The sequence below is a fragment of the Pipistrellus hanaki genome (assembly GCF_964339955.1).
Source record: "Pipistrellus hanaki genome assembly, chromosome: 3".
In the NCBI taxonomy this organism is placed as follows: Eukaryota; Metazoa; Chordata; class Mammalia; order Chiroptera; family Vespertilionidae; genus Pipistrellus; species Pipistrellus hanaki.
Window position 1 is genome coordinate 177892478 of NC_140505.1, and position 26196 is coordinate 177918673.

Genomic DNA, 26196 nt, shown 5'->3' on the forward strand with positions numbered 1-26196 from the left:
GACCAGAATTGAACCCGTGATCCCCCAGTCCTCAGGCCAACACTTTAACCACTGAGCAAAACCAGCTGGGTAGATCTTATGGTTCTTATTATGGTTGCAAGACACCTCAGCAATAACCATCAGGAAACTGTGAGGTCTGATCAAATAATTGAATTGATACCTCTCCCCTGGGAACTGACCTTTTGACTTCACAACCAAGGCCATTCCCTTTCACTTAGACCACATTCCACCTGTTAAGACTATTATCTTTCCCGTTTGGACTTTCCCAGAATCCAGACCCGCCCAAAGAATTTCCTGCTGAAAAAGCCCACCTAGAGTCCTTTAAAACCTCTGACTCTCAAACCCCAGGAGCTGGTGCCATTTGGGGGTTCAGCCTATCTGGACTCCAGATGACCTAATAAATTTACAATCCCTTACCACTTTTGGCCTCCTTTGGCAACCCCAACAGAAATGTTGAAAAGACACTGGTTTGTTATTTACAAGACCTCACTTGGGCCCCACAGCGAGGTCAGAGTAGAGAGAGTGAGCCTGCATGTGCATGGGCCTGGGTTCTACTTTATTGGGTCAAGGGTGGGAAGCCCAGGGTTTCAGAGTTCATTACCAGTGGATTTAAAATGAAAGAGTGGAAATTAAAGCAGTGGAAAAGGAAAAAAAAACAAGGAGTCCAAATGGTCATTTATTGAAATCAACTAAGATTCATTCTTTAAAAAGCCTCAGTTAGGAGAGGCAAACTGGCTCTTTCATCTCCGTGTGTGTGTGTGTGTGTGTGTGTGTGTGTGTGTCTGGCAATGCATTTATTCTAGATAACCAGTCTATGAAGTAGATGCCTCTTGGAAATAAATGCCTTGGCAATCAAAGCTTAAGTTAGGCACTTGCATTATCAAAAGAAGATAAGAAATCAATTGTCAGGATTTAAGTATGCATCAGGTTCTGAGTAGACCTATTAAGAGACACAGTACTGGTAAAAGTTCTGAAAAGTTTTAAAATATTAAAAGTTTTAAACAATTTATATAATACACATTAATGTGTATTTATTTACCATGAAAGCTCTTTTCTTGGATCCCAGAATGAAGAAGCCACATGACTCACAGGGCCACATCCATCTCCCAGCTCAAGTGTTACATTAGTGAGAAACAAACCTTTGTTTCTGCAAACCACTGAGATTTTGGAGTCATCTGTTTACCCCAGCTTAACTAGGGGAAGCTAATTCAGCAACCATATTTTTCATTATGCAAACTAGAGAAAGATAAAAAGCGATCTCCGTTAAAGATTATATAATGAAGTCCTTGTACGAACAGTAGTGACAACTTGAGAAATAACGAGACAAAAACTAGCTTTAAGAGCCATTGAGAAAACAAAAAACTACAACACCGGGATAGTCTGGAAGGTTATAAAGAAAACGTGATGCCTGAATGGCATCTACTACCATAGACTTCAGAGATTCATATTTTTATATATCCAACTAAGCCAGACAACGATTTATTGATATGTCAAGTTCTATATTTTACAAAGCAGTTTTACAATCACCTCAATGTACAGATTAGGAACCTGGGGGCCAAGATAGTACAGTGGCCTGGACTCCCAGGTTCTCTGATTCCATAGACTCTTCTCCCACATCACGCTTGATAATGAATGTAAAAACAGCTTTTAATCAGCATAAAAATTTGGGTGGAAAGGCCTGGATAATCCTGATTGATAAGCAAAACAGCCCCACCTACCTACCCAGCGCCCCCAGAAGGCACCCTCACCCATTCCCCCCCATCACCGCCCACCACGGAAAAGTAGGGATGGAGGGGGGGGAAGGAGCGCACGTCAGCAGAGCGCTCCCCCGCCTCCATTTCTGTTCTCCACCCTTCCCGAAAGGCCAAGCGGCCAGCAGAGGACACACCTGATTGGACTGTCCCGCGACACGTGACCCTCACACGTCCTGGGATTTGGCGAGGCGCAGGCGGAAGCGCCCCGCCAAAGAGGGGTTTGCGCGGGGGGAGGGGGACCAAGGGGGAGGGGGCGGGGCTTGAGCGTTAGCCGCGGTCCCCACTCTGCCGGCCATCGGGTCCAAGTCTCCGGTCCCTGTACCGTTGCCCCTACGCCGCCATACCGTAGCAACCAGGACGTGACCGGAGCAGCCGTCCGCAGGAGCGGCCGCCGGGAATGGACGCGGAGAACGCGGGCAGGTAAGGCCGGGGCGGAGCGCCGCCCCTCCCCCCGCGCCCCTCGCGGCGGGGCGGCCGCGGGCGCGCATGCTCGCTGGGGGGCTTCAGGTGCCGCCGCCGCGGGTACAAAGGCCGGGGCCGCGCGTGCGCACTGCCCGCCGGCCGCCGGCCGCCAGCCGCTCCACGCCCGGGCCGCCCCCGCGCGGGGGTCTGCGGCACCTGAGCCCCTCCCCAGCCTTTGCCGGCACCTAGCTGGCTTTTCAGTGTTAGCAGCCTCCAGTTGTATGTCTGGTTGCCCTTCTTGGCTACGTTATCCTGCAAGGAGCTGTAAACGTGGAGTATCACCATATCCCTTCAAAGGTTTCGTTTTTTAAAGAAATATGTACATATATATAAATATATATATATAAATATATATATGTATGTGTATATATATATATGTATGTATGTATGTATTTTTGTTTTTTTACAGAGAAGAAGAGAGTTAGAAACATCGATGAGACAGGAACATCAATCAGCTGCCTCCTGCACGCCCCCTACTGGGGATGTGCCAGTGACCGGAATTGAACCTGGGACCCTTGAGTCTGCAGCCAAACCGGTTAGGGCAAAGGTTTCATTTTGTAGTTTAATTTATATGGCTCCCCACCCCAAGATTTACTAAAACTCAACATCAGGGGCTACAGGATAGCTAGCGTTGCCATCCTGGAGCTCTTGTGTTCTGAGACCTTGACCACCCCTCCCAAGAAGTCATCGAAATGTCTTCCCATGGTCTTGAGGACGAGCTTCAGAGTCCATTTTTAATACGTCCTTTGGGGAGTGTTAGTCGTGTTGGAAAATCATTACAAAACCAGAGATTTTGAGATTTGAACGGGCAGAAAACCAAAAAAAAATTTTTTAAATAGATAATGGTAAGTAACGGTCTTTTTTTATAAAGTGATGCTGTGTATTGGGATAAAATACTGTTAGGCCTGTGAAGACTTATCCTGGCTTGCGGTGGCTAATGGGCCCTGAGCTTAAGGCTGGACACTGACTCCTCTGGGCCTGTTCATGGCTGTACAATAGGGCCTCGCTGGAATCCAGTTCTGACATGCTGTGGGTCCGTGTTATGTGGAAAGGGCTAAGTAACCAAAATCGTCTGAGAGTTTAGGGAAGGAGATGACATGTAGATAAAGTGGGAACTTTATCCTAATTTTGTGGATTGAATCCTGAAGTTAAAGTACTCCACTTCTTTCGCAGAAGAACTTTACAAAGAACTTGTGGAAATCACTCTGACCTTTGCGATCTTACTTCAGATCATGATGGAAACTTGGGTAACCCCTACCATCAAATGAATTCTGTGTTATAAGACCTTATGTAGTGTCTTATAAAGCAAAGTAACAGGCTGATAAAGTATTTAGCTCAAAACTGACCTATATGCTGTCTTCACATAAGCCATAGAGTTATAGACCACTTTTAAATTTTGATATGAAAAACTTCAACTTCAGGAAATATGAAGAATTCTGCCTTAATCCCGAAAGGAGTTTATCCTTGGGAATTCTGAAATGACAGGCTCCCATAATCCAAAGAAAGTGGTTCTCTGTCACCCTTACTTTCTGCTAATCAAGGAGTGGAATGGGATGCTGGGTAATAATGAGTTTGCTTTTTACTTTGGACGATTAACTTCAAAACATTCAAAGAGCCCTGGCTGGGTGATTCATTTGGTTGGAGCATCATCCTGTAAAGTGGAGGGTTACGGGTTCGATTCCTGGTCAAGGCACATGGCTAGGTTGTGGGTCCCATCCCCCTGGCACTGGCAGGAGGCAGTGGGTGGGTGTTTCTCTCTCACAGGAGAGAGGCCTGAATACTGAAAATACAAACATGGGTCCCTGTTTCTTCCAGAGCTGGAATCTGTCTTCTTAACGTGTGGACTTTGATCCTAAACAAAATGTTTGCTTCTCAGTAGTAATTGAGCACATTTGCAAGGAACTAGTGACCACTAGGCTATGGTATAAATTCAGGAAAAAAGTAAGAGCCACCAAGCCAGGTCATTCCCTTTTAGCGAATCATACTAGAGTAGACAACATCAGGAGGGATGACAGGAGGTACCTAAAATATTTAAGCATCTCCTGTTTTTGTTATTGTTACGGCAAATTTATTACATACCCGGCACTGTTTTAAGTGTTTTGCACAGGTTACCTACTTTAATCCTCATAGCCAGTAAATTGGGTGCAACTATTCCCATTTTACAGATGTGGAATCTGGGACATAAAGAGATTAAGAAACTTGCCTCCAGAGCTAGTAAGTGGCAGTGCTGAGATTTGAACCCAGGCAGTGTGGCTTCAAAGCCTGCCTCCCTAACAATTGTGCCATACCACTGTGTGTGTGTGTGTGTGTGTGTGTGTGTGTGTGTGTGTGTGTGTGAAGATGGACTGATAGCAGTCTGACTAGGTGAAATCAAAGCTGGTTTGCTACTGAAAGAGTCAAATACAGGCTGAAGGGAGGTCGGTACCGATGTGCCATTTTGTTCTCCCCCAGCTTTGTACTTTTCACAAGTTTAATAACCTCAAGGTGTTGATGAAACAATAAAATGTGTCCCGCTTTGTGGAATGGACGGGTTGAATCGGAATCCTGATCAAGCCCAACTGGCTGGAACAGTGAATCAGCTTTTACAAAAAGAGACACAGCTGAAACCGGTTTGGCTCAGTGGTAGAGCGTCGGCCTGCAGACTGAAAGGTCCCGGGTTCGATTCCGGTACATTGGTTGCGGGCACATCCCCGGTAGGGGGTATGCAGGAGGCAGCTGGTCGATGTTTCTCTCTCATCGATGTTTCTAGCTCTCTATCCCTCTCTCCTCCTCTCTGAAAAAAATCAATAAAATATATTTTTTTTTAAAAAGAGACACAGTGTTTTGCTTAGGTGTGGAAAAATCAGTGATAGAAATGTGAGATGAGGGGGAGAGGATAAAAGGGCAGTGTTCACTGATGGTGAACTCAGTATGAATGGATTGGATACTGTGGGTGCCAATACAGCCAATGTATTGGGCTCTGTACTCTGTCTGCAGAATGAGGAAGTAGATATTCCTGCCAGGTTTCAGGAGGATGAGGCTATATCTGAAGTATTTGTGTGTGTGTGTTTGCTTCTGAGCACCAAAAGTGACCAAATAGTGAGGAAATGGGAATTCATACTATATGAGCTGTGGACTCTGGCTTATTCTGTATCTTTTTGTTTACAGTGTCTAGTGATTGTGCACAACGAGTACCCAGTAATACATGGTGAATACACACACTTCACTTAAGCATTATTGAATGCAGCTTTTAAATGGTTATGATGGAATCAACATCATTAAAATGTCCGTATTACCCGAAACAATCTGTACATTCAGTGCAGTCCATATTAAAATACCAGTGGCATATTTCACAGATCTCGAACAAACACTCTATAAATTTATATGGAACCAAAAAGATTCCAAATAACTGCAGCAATCTTGAGAAAGAAGAATAAAGTTAGAGGAATCCCAACACCAGATACCAAGTTATATTACAAAGCCATTGCACTCAGTCTGGTACTGGCATAAGAACAGGCACATACTGGTAGAATAGAACAGATACCCCAGAAATCAACCCAAGCCATTACACTCAATTAATATTTGACAGAGGAGACAAGGATATACAATGGAATACAGACAGCCTCTTCAATAAATGGTGTTGGGAAAATTGAACAGGCACATTTTTAAAAAAATGAAACTAGGCCCTAACTGGTTTGGCTCAGTGGATAGAGCGTTGGCCTGTGGACTGAAAGGTCCCAGTTTTGATTCCAGTCAAGGGCAAGTACCTTGGTTGCAGGCACATCTCCAGTAAGGAGGTGTGCAGGAGGCAGCTGATCGATGTTTCTCTCTCATCGATGTTTCTCACTCTCTATCCCTCTCCCTTCCTCTCTGTAAAATATCAATAAAAATATATTTTTTTTAAAAAGAAACTAGGTCACCAACTTACACCATACACAAGATTAAACTCAAGTAGATAAAAAATAAACAACTTAGATGTAAGTCGTGAAACCATAAAAATCTTAGAAGAAATCATAGGCAGCAAAATCTCAGACATTTCTTATAGCAATTTGTTATATAGCTCCTAGGGCCATGGTCGGCAAACTGCGGCTCGCGAGACACATGTGGCTCTTTGGCCTTTTGAGTGCGGCTCTTCCACAAAATACCACGGCCTAGGCAAGCCTATTTTGAAGAAGTGGCGTTAGAAGAAGTTTAAGTTTAAAAAATTTGGCTCTCAAAAGAAATTTCAATTGTACTGTTGATATTTGGCTCTGTTTACTGAGTTTGCCAACCACTGTCCTAGGGCAAAGAAAACTAAGGAGGAAATAAACGAATGGGGCTGCATCAAAATAAAAAGCTTCTGCACAGCAAAAGAAACCATCAACAAAAGAAACCAACAACAAACTGAAAAAAGAGCCCACCGCATGAGAGAACATATTTGCCAATGATACATCGGATAAGGGGTTAATTTCCAAAATAGATAAAGTGCTCATACTACTCAACCAAAGGAAGACAAACAGTCCGACCAAAAAATGGGCAGACGACCTATATAGATACTTTTCCAAAGAGGGCATACAATTGGCCCAGATACATATGAAAAAATGCTCCACATCACTGATCATCAGAGAAAGGCAGGTTAAAACAATGAGATACCACCTCACATCTGTCAGAATGTCCATCATCAACAAACAACCAGTGCTGGCGAGGATGTGAAGAAAAAGGAACCCTAGTGCACTGCTGGTGAGAATGCAGACTGGAAAACAGTACAGAGTTTCCTCAAAAAAATTAAAAATGGAACTTCCATTTGAACCAGCAATCCCACTTCTAGGAATATATCCCAACAAACCCAAAACACCAATTAAATGTATGCATCCCTGTGTTCATAGCAGTGCAATTTACAACAGCTAAGATTTGGAAACAGCCTAAGTGCCCACCAGTAGATGAGTGAATAAAAATGCCGTGGTACATTTACACAACGTAATACTATGCAAACCAACTTTGCAACAGGATGAATGAAACCGAAGAGTATTAAGCTAAATGAAATAAGCCAGGGAAAGATAAGTATCACATTATCTCACTCATGTGTGGAATCTAATGAACAAAATAAACTGAACAAAATAGATGCAGAGACATAGAAGCAGGGAACAGGCAGACGACTTTCAGAGGTAAAATAGGGGTGGAGGTGGACAGGAAGATTAACTGGGGAACTTGTGTGCATATTTACGTAGCCCATGGACACAGACAATAGTCTGGTGAAGGCCTGGGAGGGACTGGGAAGGGGTCAGTGGAAAAAAACAACTCACAAAGTGGACATTTGTAATACTTTCAACAATAAAGATCCTATGTAATAAAAACCTAATTTGCAAATTGTCCCCTCAACCAGGAGTTCAACTGGGAGTTCGACCAATGGGGCAGGATCAGCCTGCCAACTGCCCTCGGCCCCTCTCCCCAGGCCGCCAACCACCCACAGCCCCTCCTCCTGACCAGCCTGATTGGGGGTGGACCAGCCGGACCCCGCCTGTGCACACATTCATGCACCAGGCCTCTAGTAAATAAACAAAAGTAAACAGTTATGAATGGTTCTCCATCATAGTTACGTAACTAGTCCTTTGTATTTGAGTTTGATTGTTACTTTTGTAAGTATTCAGTGTTGTATATGCTTGTTTAAATATATTTTTATTTTTTATTGATTTTTTTACAGAGAGAGGGACAGAGAGTTAGAAACATCGATGAGAGAGAATCATCGATAATCTGCCTTTTGCACACCCCCTACTGGGGATGTGCCCACAACCAAGGTACATGCCCTTGACCGGAATCAAACCCGGGACCTTTCAGTCCCCAAGCCGACGCTCTATCCACTGAGCCAAACCGGTTTCGGCTGTATATGCTTGTTTAAATGAAGATAATAAAATGTTGCTCTAGACTGAATATTTGTGTCCTTCCAAAATTCATATGTTGAAACCTAACCTTCAATGTGATGGTATTTGTAGGTGGAGTGGCCTTTGGGAGGTGATTGGGTCATGAGTTCAGAGACCTCCTAAATGAGATTAATGCCCTTAATAGTAAAGCAGGTCCCAAGCCCTGGCCAGTTTGGTTCAGTGGTTAGAGCATGGGGGGTTACAGGTTCGATTCCTATCCGTGGTCGGGGCACGTGGGAGAAACAACCATCGATGTTTCTCTTTCCCTCTCTCTGCCCCCCTTCCCCTTCTCTGCAAAAAATACCTTTGGGTGAGGTTTAACGACAACAACAAAAAGAGGTTCCCAAGAGAGACGTGTCACCCCTTCTGGCGTGTGAACCCAGAATCGGGGCCCTGGCCAGACACTGGATCGCCTGGTGCCCGGAAAGGGGGTTTTCCAACCTCCAACACTGAGAAATAAATATGTGCTGTTCACTGTCCATCCAGCCTGAGGTATTTTGTTGTATCGGCCCAAATGGACTAAAACAAGTGTATTTGGAGAGAGCGACCTAAAACTTTAAGATAGTGGGAAATAACTGCAGATTGAAGAGGCTGAAGCTGTTCCTTTTAGGGACAACCTTAAAGAGTTAGTTTAACGACAGGAAAATCTGAACTGAACGCTCAATCAGCTGTGTGTACGTGTACACATGTGTGTATGTGTACACGTGTGTGTGTGTGTGTGTGTTTTGAGAAAGACTGTCGGAGAATGAACAGTTCATCAGGAAAAACTCAGTTTGTTAATTTCAAACAACTGTGAAAAGCAGCCCTTTGAGCACTGCTGTTCCAGAGAAAGGGGGTATACTGGGGGGCAGGGGAGAGGGGGCAGACATAAACGGAAGGGACAAGTGAAGAAGGGGAAATAAAGTCATTCATACTTATAAGCTTGATGTCAGGGAATTACAGAAAATAAAAGCTCTTTGGGGTGTGTCTGGAATCTGGACAGATTAGGTCCCATTTTCTGTGCATTCTCCCTGTGTGGAGGAGTCACCAAATCTCTCCTCATTTTCATGGTGAGGCAGCGGAGCTCTCTCACGGATGAATGACTCGACTAGCTGCTCTTCTGTAGCTCTTCCCCTTGTACAGAAATAATTATTGTTCAGAAACATTGCAGAATTCCGAGTTATGCACTTACCATATACAAATAGAGCAAATGTATTTAAGAGGTTCTTTTACATTAAGGATGAAAGAAACTTATGCTGCCAAAACCGGTTTGGCTCAGTGGATAGTGTCGGCCTGCAGACTGAGGGGTCCCGGGTTCAATTCCGGTCAGGGGCATGTACCTTGGTTGCGGGCACATCCCCAATAGGAGGTTTGCAGGAGGCAGCTGATCAATGTTTCTCTCTCATCGATGTTTCTAACTCTCTCCCTTCTTCTCTGTAAAAAAACATCAATAAAATATATTTAAAAAAAAAGAAAGAAAAGAAACGCTGCTTACAAATTTATTTGTAATAAATAAATTTATATTATTACATAAAAGAAAATGAGATTACCCAGAACTCTTCAGTTGCCTAGCATTCAAGTTCATGAAGGTTTCTGTACAGATGTCATGCTTTCTTCTGCCAACTAGTAAGAATGTTGTAACCCACCCTGTTTCTTTTTGTTCTGCCGTAAGTTGATCAGGCTAAATTTAACACTCAACGATAGTGTTACCTCAGGACTTCCACATTCTATTTTCCGTAGCTTTTTGTTTTGTTTGTTCCTGTTCTAATTTAATTTACTGTAAAGTGCCAGAGATAGTTTTTAAAAGATTCCGGGACACATCAGTATTCTAGGTAAACTTCTAGATTTCTTTCAAAATTGATATTTAAAATAAAACTCCAGATATTTTTCTTCATTTTTTTTTTTTTTTTTTTTTTTTACTTCAACCAACTGGTTTTGAAATGATTCATTTTCCATTTCTGAGCCCCAGAATTTTTGAAGATCCTTAATGACCCCTTAAGTATGCTAAGGGAGCCACATTTCAGAAATCATTTTTTAAAGTTTGGATCCTTGCGCTGGCCAGTGAGCATTGTCCTGTGTACCAAAAGGTTCAATTTCTCATCAGGCACATGCCCAGGTTGTGGGTTTGATTCCTGGTACAAGAGTCAGCTGATTGATGTTTCTCTCTCTAAAATCAACGAAAACATTTTTTTTTAAAAGTTCAAACCCCTTTTGTAATGTGAATGGTGTGTCTCTAATTTTTATATGCTTTAAGTTTGGTTTTTCTTTATTTTTAAAAATGTTTATGTATTTACTTTAGAGAGGGAGGGAGGGAGGGGGAGAGAGAGAGAGAGGTCAGTTTTGCTGTTCCACTTCTTATTTATTCATTCATTAGATGGCTCTTGTGTGTGCCCTGACTGGGGATCGAACTTGCAACGTTGGCGTATTGGGACGACACTCGAACCAACTGAGCTACCCAGCTAGGGCTTAGGTTTGGCTTTTTGTGAAGTCCTCAGCATCTGTTGAACTCTGAGAGTGCTAACAAGAAACATGGGGGAGGGAGCCTTCCTGACAATATGACGAAGAGCAGGCCTCGTGCGTTCTTTGGCCACTCACTTATTGTGACCACATGTTTCTACTTTTATAGATTCTAACCGAAAGCGGCTGTTAGACTCTCGGAAACTGCATTAGCCCCAGCCAAAAGTTACAGTTCTTTTTACTAGAATTTCCAGAGGGCAAACTGCACAGGATCTTGCAATGTTAACAGCCTTATCCTACTCCTGATCAGAATAGTTAAATTATAAACATTGAACAACCAATGTTTGGACAAGTGAAGAAAAGAGCTACAAATAGCATTAACAGTGTGAAAAGAGAGGACATGTCACTTCGTGCTGGGTACACTTCACTTCTCTTCGTTTTTACATTTTAATTTCTAGTCCTTGGCCTCACGGTTTCCCTGTGTGCAGCCTTGGTTTACAATGCTGTTGTGTATTCGTTTCCACTTTAAAATATATCCAAGGTTTTCTGTCTTTTACAGAATATCAGTACACTTTCTAGGAGCTGCATGGTATTGTCTCATGTTAATGTTTCCTAAGTCATTGTATCACATTTATTTATTTTACATAATTTGAGAACAATATATTTAAAGAAATAAAACTCTCAAGGTGTAGTTTATATCTTTCTTATTCTTAACCTTTTAATTTATTTTTTTAAATTTTTTACTGATTTTTTTTTTTTTCCTTGAGAGAGAGAAAAACATTGACCGGCTGCCTCCTGCATGCCCCTTACTGGGGATTGATCCTGCAATCCCTGGCATGTGTCCTGACCAGGAACTGAACCAGCAATTAAACCTGCAACCTCTTGGTGCAGGGGATGATCTCAACCAACTGAGCCACACAGGCCAGGGCACTGATTCTTAATCTTTTAAAATCAACTTACCCTGAACAATAGCTTGATGTTAAAATGCCTGTCCAGTGGTTTGAACCCCTGTTTTCTTTGCAAATCTAACATTCTAGCCCGGCCACCCCTGGGTAGACTCTTATCTTGTGTCTGTCTCAGCCTTTGCACTTTTTCAGGGGGATACTTTAGTTGGCCTTCTTTTACAACCATTTTATTGAGATACTAGAGGCACCTTCCTTCCCCCGGCTTCCAGCACCAGTTTTCCTCTGGCACCTGGGACCCAGGCCTTCATTCTGGCCAGAGTCTGCCTTCTTCGTCTTTGCTGCAGACTCCAGAGTATTCACTGCGGCATTCTGCTCCTGTACATCCCTTCGCCCCCGCCCCCCTCTCATAGCAGGCAGCCACCATCATTGGCCTTCTAATTTGCATACTCACTCTGATTGACTGTGGGTGTCGCGGAGGTATGGTCAATTTACATGTTTGTCTATAAGGTAAGATGATTTAGGCACTATAAAGTTGACATGCTTAAAGTGTACTAATTTGCCTTTTTAATTCCTGCTGTCTGAGCTCCCTGTCTTCTTTCTCCACATGCAAAGAGAAAGAAATCTAGTAAGAGGAGTATCTTGCCCCAGAACATAGTAAACAGTACTCATTCCCTTTATTTCCTAGTGTTTTTCCCCCTGCTGCATATCCTGTGGCATTATTTGGCAGTAGTGTAACTTGGGTTTCATAAATTGTGTTTACTTCCCTAGCTTTGTGCTGATGCAGCACTTAGATAGTGGCTTATGGCCATCAGGAACATTTTTGGGAAATTGTTTTCTGTGAAGGCCTCTGTCCCTGACATTGAACACAATACTTTGAACAAAGCTTAAATCATGTTCAGAAGGCAGGTCTAAAGTGGTTTTCCCCCCATAAATTCATAGACAAAAATATTGATTTCTAATCCTCATTTAGTGACAGAAAAGCAAAAACCCAGCAACAATTAAAAAACAGATCCAGTGATGAATACGTAAACAGGCAAAGGACCCAGGAGAACTTTAGATTGGAAGAGAAGTGGGAATGGGGAGATACTGGTCAAAGGGCACAAGCTTCCAGGTAGAAGAGGATAAAGAGGGATAAATCGGAGGAGACTTGACTTAGGGCGGTGAACACACAACATTCAGATGTTGTCTTATAGAATTGTGTAAATTCAGTAAATTTAAGAAAACATGAACAAGTTCTGGGGACTGATGGACGGCATCACCATGCTATTATTTACTTGAAGGTTCCTAAGAGAATAGATCTTAAATGTTCTCGCAACAAAAAAGAAATATGGTAATTATGTGACATGATGGAGGTGTTAGCTAAGGCTGTCCCATGGTGGTCAGCACTGTATAATGCAGGGTGGAGCAAAAGTAGGTTTATAGTTGTTCATATATAAAGTGAGACAATAATCTATATATATATATAAGGCTAATATACAAAGCATTCCCTCTGGAGTTCGCTCGCTCGCTGTGACATACACTGACCACCAGGGGGCAGCGTGGAACAAAGGAAGGCCCTGGTCAGCAGCTGGAAGGCCCCATTGGCCCTGATTGCTGGCCAAGTGTAGGGCCCCTACCTGTCGACGAATTTCGTAGATGGCCGAGGCTCCTCTAGTTAATAAATAATAATACAAGAATAAACTGTTTTGTGTACTCAAATGGCAAACCTACTTTTCCCTCACCCTGTAAGTGTATCAAATCAACATGTAACTTACACAATGTTATATGTCAATTTTATCTCAAAATTGGGAGGAAAGTTAGGCCGGGCGAGGGTTGGATTACAGGGTAAGTTAGATGATTCAATACTTTCCGATGGTAGTAACACAAATGGTTTTTGTGTTCCTGTGTGGGCTTGTGAGCCTTTTGTGTCTCCCTGCTAGCAATTCCCATGATGTCATTTAAGGGAAAGTGCAGGCTGACTGGATAGACTGGTAAGTTGTATTGAGGACACATCTTGCCATTAAACAGTGTGAGGATGAATTAGTGTTGGTTAGTAAAGGTTGGGTGAGTATGTAATACAAGACTAGATCTTCGTCCTCACTTTGCTGTCAACTCCAAAAAAATACCACATTCTGGTTTCAAAATATTTGGGTCCTGAAAAGTTATTTACAGCTCATCATTTAAATTTACATTTGGGTAATTTCACCCTCTCATCTCAATTTAATTGTTCTTTCAGTTATTCTCTTCAGCAAGCTCAAGCTTTTTACACGTTTCCATTTCAACAAATGATGGCCGAGGCTCCCGCCATGGAAGCTATGGACACACCGCAGATGCCAGCGGAAGTTCCAGAGCCAGCGCCTGCTCAGGAACCTGAACAAGGTAGTTGCCCCGGGAGAGTATAGAAAAGTAGCTATTGGATTAGCCAACTTATTTAAGAAAGGGTTTAATAATGAGCTTTAGTTCTATTTTAGTGTTAAAATTTAAAAAAAAATTTTTTTTATTGATTTCAGAGAGGAAGGGAGAGTGAGAGATAGAAACATCAATGATGAGAGAGAATCATTGATCGGCTGCCTCCTTCACCCTTCTCACTGGGGATCGAGCCCGCAACCCGAGAATGTGCCCTCACCCCGAATCAGACCGCGGCCTCCTGGTTCATTGGTCAGCACTCAACCACTGAGCCGTGCCAGCCAGGCTCGTGTGAAAAAATTTAACCCACTTTTTAGGTACTTAGTATCTGCCAGGCACTGTAGGTTTGTGGGGGAGAAGGGGGGGACATGGATCCTGGCCTGGCTGATACGGCTTTATCGATTGGGCGTGGTCCCTTGCACCAAAATGCTTCTACTAGTTCAATACCCGGTTGGGGCACATACTGGGTTGCAGTCTCTGTCCCCAGGGAGGGTGTGCGAGAAGCAGCCAATGTATATTTCTCTTTCTCTCTCTCTCTCTCTCTCTCTCTGTCTCTCTCTCTCTCTCTCTCTCTCTTTCCTCCCCCTTCCTCTCTCTGAAGTCAATAAAACATATTTTTTAAAAAGAACATGGATCCTGCTCTGGAATATCTCATAATGTAGTAGGGGAAAATAATAAGTAAACACCCGTCATGGTCAGCACACAGAGCAGTGAAGAGCGGCGTGGGAAGCTGTGAGAGCTCATGGCATTGACACCTAATCAGACTGAGGCTCAGAGGCAGCTTCCCAGGGCTCAGAACTCCAAGGTGAGGAGACTGTCCCCAGGAAGGAAGGACTGGGAGAGTTTCAGGTGGGGGAGCATGCACAAAGCACAGGCAAGAAGAAGCACGATAGTTAAAACACAGTGGTTCTGACATTGGAGTCTGGGGTATAGCAAAGAAATGGTGAGAGACGAGGCTGGATAGGGGGCATTGAGGCTTATTTAACTAAAAGATATGTATCCTATTCCTGAAAGTAGCAGGAGGCAGTTGAGAGAATGTAGGCAGGTAGTTGTGTATATCAGCCTGGAAGTATTCTAGAGGATAGACTGGGTGGTAGAAAACAAGCAGAACTTGAGGCAAGGAGTGAATTAGAGATCCTTTGAATAATCTGGGGCCAAAATGAGGAGGAAGTAAAGGGGTGGAGAAGGACAGAATTGAGAACTACTCCGGAGGTGGAATTACCTGGCCATGGTAGATGGGTTTCATGGGGAGACAGGGAGGGAGAGGAATCTGGAAATAATTCTTAGGCAGTTGGATGAAGGAGGTACCATTCACCAAGATAGAGAATTGGAATAAAGGAGAACCGATTTGGGAGTGGGGAGATGGAGAGAAGGTAATGAGTACAGCTCCAGGGAAGCTGTATTATATGAGAAGTGTGCTCAGAGATACAGGTTATGATCCCAGGAACACGTCTCCCTTCACTGCGTTGGGGGTACCCCTGCCCTTGACTGCTGCTTTTCTGGGCAGGCAGCACCGGGACTTCCCCAGCGACAAGCCCGTGGAGGTGGATCGCTTGGCATAAGAGTGGCTAACGCAGTGTGAGATAGAAAAAAGGGAGGATGGGAGCCTAGGGTGGAGAAATGCCAAATGGTAGTAGAATGGGGGAGGAGCCTGAGAAGTTATAAGAGAGATGTGAAAGAACTAAGGTTAGAAAACCAAGGCTTCTTGATGGATATTTTTGGACAGTGCTTTGTGATCTCTAGGGGCATTTGGTATTGTCTGGAGACACCTTTGATTGTCATGACTGGCTGCATGCTACTGGCATCTAGTGGGCAGAAGCCACGGCTGCTATTAAATAGAGAATGTTGCCCAGCCTGTGTGACTCAGAGGTTGAGCAGTGACCTATGAACCTAGGAGGTCACTGTTTGATTCCTGATCAGAGCACATGCCTGGATTGCAGTCTTGATCCCCAGTGGGGAGTTGGAGGCAGTCAATCAATGATTCTCTCTCATCATTGATGTTTCTCTCTCTCTTTCTCTCTCTCTCCCTCTTCTTTCCTCTCTGAAATCAATAAAAATATATGTTGTTTTTTTTTAATATATAGAAAGTTAAGCATTTTATAATGTACAGAACAGTCTCCCACAACCAAAAATTATTCAGCTTAAAATGTCAGTGGTGCCAAGACTGAGAAACTCTGCATTAGATCCTGAGATCAGATTCCTACTGCCAACCAGAGGTTTCATCCTCAGCACCTCTGAGTTCCCCTCTTGGCGGGTGTGTGGAACAGACACTCAGAATCCCTAAAACACGCCCGCAGGCCTTGCTTTTGAGGCTTTCTGCTGCTGGAATTCTGGGGAAATTGAGATAAACTGTTTCCCTTCCTCTCTGTTTCGCTATGTACTTTTTCTGTCATTTGTCTACTTAACTATTTGTGTATTTACATGTAGAATTCCTATAAAATAGAATATAGATGCTTTGTGTCCAAGGGGAGGCCAAGGTGCCAGGTAAGATTGTGTAAAAAAATCAGCCGATGATTATGACGGAGGTTTCATCCCAAGAACAGCTAGCAGAGGAGGGAGGGTCATGGCTGGGGCCACATGAACCCAGTTCTAGGGTGAAGCAAGGGGAGACCTTGTAGGGGAGACTGGGGCTGGGAGATTGGGGAGCAAGGGGAAAAGGATGTGCATAGGGTGGCTTTTCTGAGAAAACTGCCTAGACTTTGCAGTTGTGGTTTCTGCATCACATCCTGGAAATCATTGTGTTTCAGAGGCTCCCAAAGGAAGGAAAAGGAAACCCAGAACAAGACAACCAAAAACACCAGCGGAACCCAAGAAACCGGCCAAGGCCAAAAAGGCTGCCGAGGCCAAAAAGGCTGCCGAGGCCAAGAAACCTGCCGACGCCGAGAAACCTGCCAAGACCAAAAAGTCTGCCAAGTCCACAAAATCAAAAGAAAAGCAAGAAAAGATTACAGACACGTTTAAAGTGAAAAGAAAAGTTGACCGTTTTAATGGTGTTTCAGAAGCTGAGCTTTTGACCAAGACGCTCCCGGACATTTTGACCTTCAATCTGGATATTGTGATTGTAAGGATTTCCGTCCCCATTTGGTTTTATAAATGGCACTAGAGGCCCAGCACTCGAAATCGCACGAGACTCAGTCCCACTGTGCTGCGAGACCCATCAATGTACCTCCTGGTAATTGGTCGTTTGGTCATTGCAGCTTTACAGTCACTGGCCTTTTATAATATTCAAGATTGGTTGATTAACTTAACCTTTATCCTTGCAAGTAATTTTGCTGAAAAGAGCCATTTCTAAGAATCCTTTGGTAGTACATGATGCCACCTTCATGAGGTCGCGTTACTGGCGAGTGTCTGAGAGGGGGGGCTCCAGAGAGGGGTTGTCTGGAGCCCAGTCCTGCCACATGTGTATGACCCTAGACAAGTCTTAGCTTTCCTGAACCCCTGTTTCCTCCTTGCGAAACGGGTGATAATAATGCCTCTCTCATAGGTTTCAGTTAAATTAAATAATCCATGTAACGCAGACTGCATGGGATTTGTGAGTTCCCCCTGAATGGCAGCACTGATTCTGAACTTCGATTTTTGTCTGCAACTAAGAAACAGCACGCACACAGCTGTACAGATGCTGTGGAGTCAGCTGCTTGCTGGGAGCTGAGAAGGAGGCTTGTGGCTGGACCAGGGCTCAGACTGACCGATGTCTCCAGCGCCTCTTTCTTTCCAGCCCAGTGGGTGGGGGTGGGGCCTGGGGCTGTGAGGGAATCAAACTGGTTTTTAAAAACAACAGCAAAACTTTTAATATAAAGGAAAATTTCTTTCCTCAGACTGGAGTACTTTGTTCAGATCAAGAGGAGATCATTGATAAATGATACTGCTTATGATGTCAGATTACACTTCTATTTTAACAAATTCAATTTTGTCCACCACTATGTCACCCACACTCTTCTAAAATGGATGAACATTTTTTTTTAGATTGGTATAAACCCGGGACTGATGGCTGCTTACAAAGGGCATCATTACCCTGGACCTGGAAACCATTTTTGTAAGTAATCACTTTCTTTTTATTATTACTGTAATTTTAAACTAGATATCTGTGTTAATAGTTTGGGTTGTTGTTTTTTTCTTTTCTTTTTTTAAAATATATTTTATTGAGTTTTTACAGAGAGGAAGAGAGAGGGAGGGAGAGTTAGAAACATCGATGAGAGAGAAACATCGATCAGCTGCCTCTTGCACACCCCCTACTGGGGATGTGCCTGCAACCAAGGTACAAGCCCTTGACCGGAATCAAACGTGGGACCTTTCAGTCCGCAGGCTGATGCTCTGTCCACTGAGCCAAACTGGTTTCGGCTATTTTTTAAACCAAATTGTGTTTTTAATAAGAGAGATTGTATACATGTGTCAATATACATGTGTGTTTTCTGTGTGTGTACACAAAGAAGATTTTGAATGACATGTCTCTTGGTTTTCATGAGTGGAGGGGGATGAAAAGGGGTACTTCCTCCTTTGTTTGGATTGTTTCAAATGAGTGTTACTACCTTTTTAAGGGATTTTTTTATGTCACCTATTGACATAGCAGCTATAGTGCATTCCTGAGCCAGTGCAGACAACACTGACCCCTGCAGATTTCTGCTGATCGCCATCACATCTCCAGGAGAGATGAAATGCTTGCTCATTGGCAGTCAAGTTAAGAAGTTCTGTGATTGGAGACATTCTCTACAGAAACTCCATATCTAGCAGAAAATAGTATTAAAGACCTTCATACTTGTCAAGTGAGCTTTAAAACCACGTATAACTATTGTATTGTCCTGTATATGAGTTGTCTTACCAGCATGCCTAATGGAACAAGGCATGCTGTAGGCCTTCGGGAAATGCTAGTTGATGATCTAAGAGTAACATTAAAAATATTTAGGGCAGCTCTGACCGGTTTGGCTCAGTGGATAGAGCATCGGCCTGTGGACTGAAGGATCCCAGGTTTGATTCCAATCAAGGGCATGTACCTTGGTTGCAGGCACATCCCCAGTAGGGGGTGTGCAGGAGGCAGCTGATCAATGTTTCTCTCTCATCAATGTTTCTGGCTCTCTCTCCCTTTCCTTTCCTCTCTGTAAAAAACCAATAAAATATATTTTAAAAAATATTTAGGGCAAATGATAGTAATTTGTTTTTGGAATGAATAGCATATTGTCTCCATTATTTAAAAAGTTTTTTCCTAGGGAATTTTGAACTTTTTCTCCACTGTCAAGCCCAGCAGTGTATGTTTCCCTGTTGGAGGTGTTCCCAGGCTGGTGGCGCTATCACCAATGGTTAGAAAGGAGAGCTGTTTCAAAGTTTCCTGTACTGACTCGATTCTTGACAGGCATTTATCTTAACGCCCCCTATGAAAAGGGAATGATAATAGTAATATCTCATAAGATAATTAAATGAGATAATATATACAAAAGGCTTAGCATAGTACCTAGCATACATTAATTGCTTGATCCATTTATATGTTATAATATATACTTTTTTAAATTTCAAGAATAGTATGTAAAGTAACGGACAGATCTCAGAGGGGAGGAAGGTGGAAGGGTACTGGAAGGGGTTAATCAAAGAATACATATGTAAGTATGCAGAGCCCAAGGAGACAAACAGTAATATGTAACAGCCTGGGGTGGGGTGGGGACTGGGTGGAGCGGGGCAAAGGGGGGACATTTATAATACTGTCAACTATAAAAAAATAAAAGAGCGGAACAGTTAAAAAAAATAGACTACTACATCAGCCCATAGGGCAGAAACCTTTGACCTGCTATGGAAATAAACTAAACTCTCTCACAGGGAAGTGTCTGTTTATGTCAGGACTGAGCGAGGTCCAACTGAACCATATGGACGATCACACTTTACCAGGAAAGTATGGTATTGGATTTACCAATATGGTGGAGAGGACCACCCCAGGCAGCAAGGACCTTTCCAGGTAATCACATGACATTCATTTTTATCGGCTGAACCTTGGCTGTGCCTGTGCCTCACACACTCACAGGGGTCTTCAAACTACTGCCCGCGGGCCACATGCGGCCCGCAGAGGAGTCTGATCCGGCCCGCCAGGTTTTTTGGGCAGTGAGCGCAGCCGAGGTGTTACAGTAGGAATTAGTAGTTCATATAGTCCGGCCCTCCAGCTCTCTGAGGGACCGTGATCTGGCCCCCACTTTAAAAAGTTTGAGGACCCCTGCTGAACCATGGCCGTGCCGGTGCCTCACACACTCTCGGATTACCATGTGTGTCTAGTTCAGGCTGAGCTTGGCACACAGTATGTGAATTGATCTTTTTTTGAAAGTTATCTGAATTTAGTGTAAATATTGCCCTACTTATATTCTGACGACTTTTTAATTTAATTTTAGTAAAGAATTTCGTGAAGGAGGACGTATTCTAGTGCAGAAATTACAGAAATATCAGCCACGAATAGCAGTGTTTAATGGGAAATGTAAGGTTTGCTTTTAAATTTTATCTTTTTTTTTTCTTTGCTAACATCATGGACAATGTAAATATGTTTGCATTTCATTTCAGGCATTTATGAAATTTTTAGTAAAGAAGTTTTTGGAGTAAAGGTTAAGAACTTAGAATTTGGACTTCAACCCCACAAGATCCCAGACACAGAAACTGTAAGTCCTTAAAATTATATTTGCAGATCAGCTCAATGCGGATTTTTTTCTTCTAGCTAGTTGACCTTTTTTTATTTGTTCTACGCATTGCCATGTATGCTACGCAAAGAAATGCACAACCACTTTGTTTGATTTTGCATATACTGCTGAAGTAATACGTATCAAGTCATGAACCCAAAGAAAGACACGTGTTCTATCTCCCTAGGAGTGGATTGAACAGGTTGCTATAACTATCACATTTTATGATTCTAGCTCTGCTATGTGATGCCGTCATCCAGTGCGAGGTGTGCTCAGTTTCCCCGAGCCCAGGACAAAGTTCATTACTACATTAAGCTGAAGGACTTACGAGATCAGTTGAAAGGCATTGAACGGAACACAGATGTTCAGGAAGTTCAGTATACATTTGACCTGCAGCTTGCCCAAGGTGTGTCCTCGTTATTGCTCCTTGTTTTCATTTCATGTCTGCGTACACTCCAGAAAGCATGTTGTGGATTTAAAAGCAGGAGAGGGAGGAGAAAGCAGTTATATTTACAGCCAGACTGCTCTGATAATGGCTGTTAGTCACTGTTAGAATCTCATTTTACTAAGGTCTTCCACATACTCTGGGGCTTTTACAGATGTTGAGGATAGAAAAACATTGTAACCCACTCAAAATTAAATTTAGGCTGTAACAGTTCTTATGAGTTAATATAGTATATGTTATGAAGAATGCAAAAGCTTATACTTAGCAAAAGATGTACCTCAGTATACATGAACATTCAAGAAAGATTTCTTCCTCATGATTTCTGAACAGAGCTATCTTTTAAGAGCGTTGTACAAAATCAGCTTTAAATCTCCTCCACTCTCCCCACAGAGGATGCAAAGAAGATGGCTGTTAAGGAAGAAAAATATGATCCGGGTTATGACGCAGCATATGGCGGTGCTTACGGTGCAAATCCATGCAATGGTGAACCTTGCAGCTTCCCTTCAAATGGGCTGAGTATGTTCCCTCCCTATGTTTGTTCTCTCAGACTTGCTTTTGTCAGGATTGGGGGCAGGGGAAGTTCTTTTAAAAAGAGCAAATTATTGAATGGGAATTATTTTTTTTTAAATCTGGTTATTTTAATGTTTACGCAAACATACAGGCCCCTTTGCTTTAATTCACTAACTACAGTTAAGTCATCATAGTTGCATTTTCCTCCTTGAATAACAAATGAGGATTTATTAGTCTGGTATCTGAAAATAGAACAGAAATATACTGTATTCAAGAAGCTTGCTTGCCCTAGCTGGTTTGGCTCAGTGGATAGAGTGTCGGTCTGTGGACTGACGGGTCCCGGGTTCCATCCCAGTCAAGGGCATGTGCTTGGGTTGTGGGCTCAATCCCCAGTAGGGGGCATGCAAGAAACAGCCATCAAAGATTCTCTCTTTCCCTCTCTCTTCCTCTCTGAAATCAATAATACGTGTATATACACACACACACACACACACACACACATATATGTATGGATATATGTATACATATATATTTTTTAAAAAGAAGAGGAAGACGCTTGCTTAACTATTTTAATAACAGTTCTCATTCACTGGACAGTTAAAATCCCCTAATTTGATCATTTAGAGCTTTTAAATGTAAGAAACTAACGTTCTCCCTCTCCGCCTCCTCCCCGCCAGCGGCTGACTGTGGAGAACTGCCATTCAGTGACGTTCCCAACGGGCAGTGGATGAGCCAGCCGTTTACGGACCAGATTCCTCCCTTCAGCAATCACTGTGGGATGCAAGCACAGGAAGGAGGAAGCCTTGCGTAGGCTGGTGCTGCTCAGCCCTGCTCCGGTGCTGCAGTTCTGTTGCAGTGGTCAAGGAGTGGCCCTCCGTCTGCTAACCGAAGTATTTTATTCGTGCTCTCCTCTGGTGATGTAACCATAGTACAGTTGTGTGGTAGAATCAACTGTATGAACCTAGGTAGTTTGGAAGGAACATTTAGGGTTTTTCTGTACATGAGTTTTTGTATTTGAATGACCCATCATTCCAGCATTTTATAAAGGCTTTTTCATTTAGGAAGAAACAGATTTTCTTTTGGGAGTCACTTTTAAACTGTAATTTAAAAAAAAAAAATGCAACAGTCTGAATATTTATATTTGATTATTCGCTGTGCATAAACTTAGAAACACCATTATCCCTTTTATGCCTAAGAAGGGCATGCGATGCTGTTAGTAAGAATTGCCACTGGTAAAGAGGTGGATGTGTTGATTTTCACGTGAAGTTACGCCTCTGGGGTTGGGTTCACACTCAGACCTCTTTACCAGCGGCGATCGTTTGTGAGTGTTGCTTTCTAATACAAACAGAGTGTGGCCTTGCAGCCACAAGACCAGCCTGGCCTTAGGTGACAGGGCATTCAACCCTGGCTCTGGCCTCGCCCTGTGTGCTAATTCTCTCATAGGCAGAAGCTATTCTGCTGGGATGGTGGGCTCCAGGGAATGCAGTAGACATTTTAAATGTTGTTACTTCACCTGTGTTTTACTTGAGAGACATACCCTCGATGGGGAAGGAACTGAATTTCCCTTTCAAGACCTATCCCCATTCGAATTTTATCTTCCTCGGCTTTCGGGGTGTCACGTGGCAAGTGACGAGAAATGAACTTTCAGGATGAGTGGCAGGATGCTGGAGGTGTTTGGTCACCTTTTTTAAACCGGTGCTTTACGTACATGAGATGTACTACTATAATTAAGACAAGTTTTCTTGCTGGTTAAATCTCGCAAGCCAGTAACTTACAAGCTTCTTTCTCTGCATCGTTGTTCTTTGTTACTGTGGACTGAGTTAACCTTACACAAGGTTAGTTTTTAAGTAATGTACCTTTGTGGTTTTCTAATGCATTTTCCAAGGTGCTACAAACAGCCCGGACTCTAGGCCTGGCAGGTGTAAACCGGGGTGTTTGGAAATGCTATCTGCATCTCCCCTTGATCATTCACACCCTTGGAGCATGCTTTTCAATATGAAAATATTTGTCAACAGGTGTTGTTTTTCTAAAAGGTTATATGCCCTATTCTTTTTTTTTATAGTAAGAGAAACAAATCCTTGTTGTGAATCTTAACATGCTGTGTAGCTGCTGGCTGTGATAGATTTTATTTTTCCTTTGGTCTGGATCAAGCTGTGTAAGAGTCACTCATGTTATTTAAATCATGTACTGTACTGCTGTTTACATGGATGTTTTGTGCGGGTGCTTTGAAGTGCCTTGCATCAGGGACTAGGAACAACTGAATTATTTTTTCATGGGACTGTGTAAAGCATGTAACTAGGTATTGCTTTGGTATATAATAATTTGTAGCCTTACAATGGATTTTTTTTTTTTTATTTAAGTGGAGAAAATACCCTTTTAAATTATGGACACTTATTAGAGAATGGGTTTAAGGACTTTCCAAGCGTGCAGCAATGGTGTGTTTCATTAAATATGGCCGGTAGTAAATGTTGATATATTCTATACATGATAATATGCAACTTTTTCATTAAAAAATGCTGAAAAAGTTTTTAAATTCATTTGAAAGTCCGATGATTTTTACAATAAAAAACGTCAGAATGATTATCCTTAAGTTGCAGGCTTTTCTGTAGCGAGACTTACTGGTATTCTTTCACCCTTTACACCTGAGATCAGTTTCCCTTCTGTTATATTTAACATGTAGAATACTATATAGTATATATACAATGAGAATCATTAAAAAATCTATGACTGTTTTATTTTTCAGACATTCATGTTTTAAGCGTAATACAAAACACAAGACTGGCAACCTGTTAAAAAATATATATACCTACATGTGAAAAATGCATGTAGAAATTCTGAAAAGTTTTCGATATAATTGTCACTGAGTTAAGCAAATTGATTGCTAGAACCTACATGGGGTTTTTTTCTTTCCAACAATATATTTCACTCATGTAATCTTGATTTTCCACCCTCAACGCTCATACTTAAGGAAGTCATACCTATGTGATCCAAGGTATTATTTGCACACAGCAGTCTTTGTTTTGCATATTGTGGATCATATATTTCAAAGGTACTGTTCATAAAGAATGATGTTTTAGTAGGTTGCAAATGGACAATTCCACGTTTCTATACAGGAAATATTTAAAGTGTCAGCTGTTTTGGTTTCTGAGTTTATATATCCCTGCAGGGTCAGGAACAAACCAGCTGTCCCATAAGTCGTTGTGAACGCTGGGATAGTCCCACGGTTTATGTCTTCCATTCCAGTGGAGTAGTTTGGCTTCTTGCAGAAAATGCTCTGAATATCTGGTATCTGGACTCCAGCCTTCATTGTTTTTTAGAGAAAAAGAATAGGCTTGTTAGAAAATAAAATTTTATAAAAAGTTGAATATAGGTTCATTATTAAAAAAAAATTAAAGGGTATACAATGAAGAGTTTACTACCCACCCTAAATCTCTAAAATGACCATGGTTTGCCTGGCTGGTGTGGCAAAATGGTTGAGCGTCGACCTATGAACCAGGAGTTCGCATCAGGGCACATGCCTGGGTTTCGGACTCAATCCCCAGCGTCAAGGTACAGGAGGCAGCCAATCAGTGATTCTCTCTCATCATTGACGTTTCTATCTCTCTTCCTCTCCCTTCCTCTCTGAAATTAATAAAAATGTATCTAAAATATAATAATAAAGTGACCATGGTTTGAAGTTCTCATGAAAAACTATTCTACCTGTACACCAATATGTGTGTATGTGTATGTATTTGTATATATACATATCATTGCATTATTATATATGTATTTTTAAAAATTCATTTGTAATTTGCCTTTTAAAATTACTTAGGAAACCTCCACAGATGCACATTGATTTACTGAATTATTTTTATTACTTTTTAAATGTTTTTATTGATTTCAGAAAACAAGGGAGAGAGAGAGAAACAACAATGATGAAAGAGAACCATTGATCGGCTGCCTCTTGCCCATCCCCCACTGGGGAAAAGCCCGCAACCCAGGCATGTGCCCTTGACCAGAATTGAACCCGGGACCCTTCAGTCCGCAGGCCGATATTCTATCCACTGAGCCAAACCAGCCAGGGCTGAATTATTTTTAATGACTACATAGAATGGATCTATGATTACTTATTTAGTGAGTTTCTTATTAAGGACATTTAGGCTGTTTCTGTCCCTTCACTAAAATCAACAATGCTACAGGAGGCAATCTTCTATGCATGTCTTATGCATGTATACAAATAGTATGTCTGTAGGATAAGAATCTTATAGGTGGAATTGAGAAACTGAAAGGTGTGTGCCTTTTAATTTATTTTTTTTTTAATTGATTTTTTTTTTTTTTTTACAGAGAGGAAGAGAGAGGGATAGAGAGTTAGAAACATCGATGAGAGAATCATTGATCAGCTGCCTCTTGCACACCCCCTACTGGGGATGTGCCCGCAAACAAGGTACATGCCCTTGACTGGAATTGAACCCAGAACCCTCAGTCCGGAGGCCGACGCTCTATCCACTGAGCCAAACCAGTTTCGGCACCTTTTAATTTTTGATAAGAGATTGCCAATTGTCCCCAGAAGAACTTGTAACAGTTTTGCCCCCCTTTCAGAGTTTATAGGAGTTCTTGTCTTCCTACATTATCCGACAATATGACAAGATTTTCTTTTTTAAACAGTCTCATTTGTACTATATGAAAAGTGACCAAGAATAAGAACCAGTTTTTAACAAACCCCTATCTCCATGTGAACATTATTTCCCTCATAAGTATTCACTTAGAGACTCTATGCATTTACTTTAATATTGCTGCTGTTTT

General features: G+C 42.3%; 2 protein-coding genes and 1 long non-coding RNA gene across 3 annotated transcripts in view; 1 reads left to right on the forward strand and 2 right to left on the reverse strand.

Annotated features, from left to right (window-relative positions):
• The first annotated feature begins 1925 nt into the window (after window positions 1–1925).
• On the forward strand, window positions 1926–23999 carry TDG (thymine DNA glycosylase). Its single transcript, XM_084880139.1, has 10 exons — window positions 1926–2174; window positions 13649–13791; window positions 16566–16879; window positions 17782–17851; window positions 19621–19756; window positions 20181–20263; window positions 20347–20441; window positions 20694–20865; window positions 21295–21420; window positions 22092–23999. The coding sequence occupies exons 1-10, from the start codon at window positions 2152–2154 to the stop codon at window positions 22223–22225; spliced, it is 1296 nt and encodes a 431-aa protein (XP_084736265.1). The 5' UTR covers window positions 1926–2151; the 3' UTR covers window positions 22226–23999.
• Window positions 19621–20174, reverse strand: LOC311620619. Its single transcript, XR_014794722.1, has 2 exons — window positions 20018–20174; window positions 19621–19790 (listed from the first exon to the last, which is right to left on the reverse strand). It is a non-coding gene; the product is annotated as an uncharacterized lncRNA (long non-coding RNA).
• GLT8D2 (glycosyltransferase 8 domain containing 2) overlaps window positions 22404–26196 on the reverse strand; it is a 28635-nt gene continuing 24842 nt past the window's right edge. Inside the window, exon 10 of the mRNA XM_084880144.1 lies at window positions 22404–24715. Coding sequence (XP_084736270.1) covers window positions 24543–24715 — 173 coding nt within the window. The 3' untranslated portion in view covers window positions 22404–24542. The remainder of the gene's footprint in view (window positions 24716–26196) is intronic.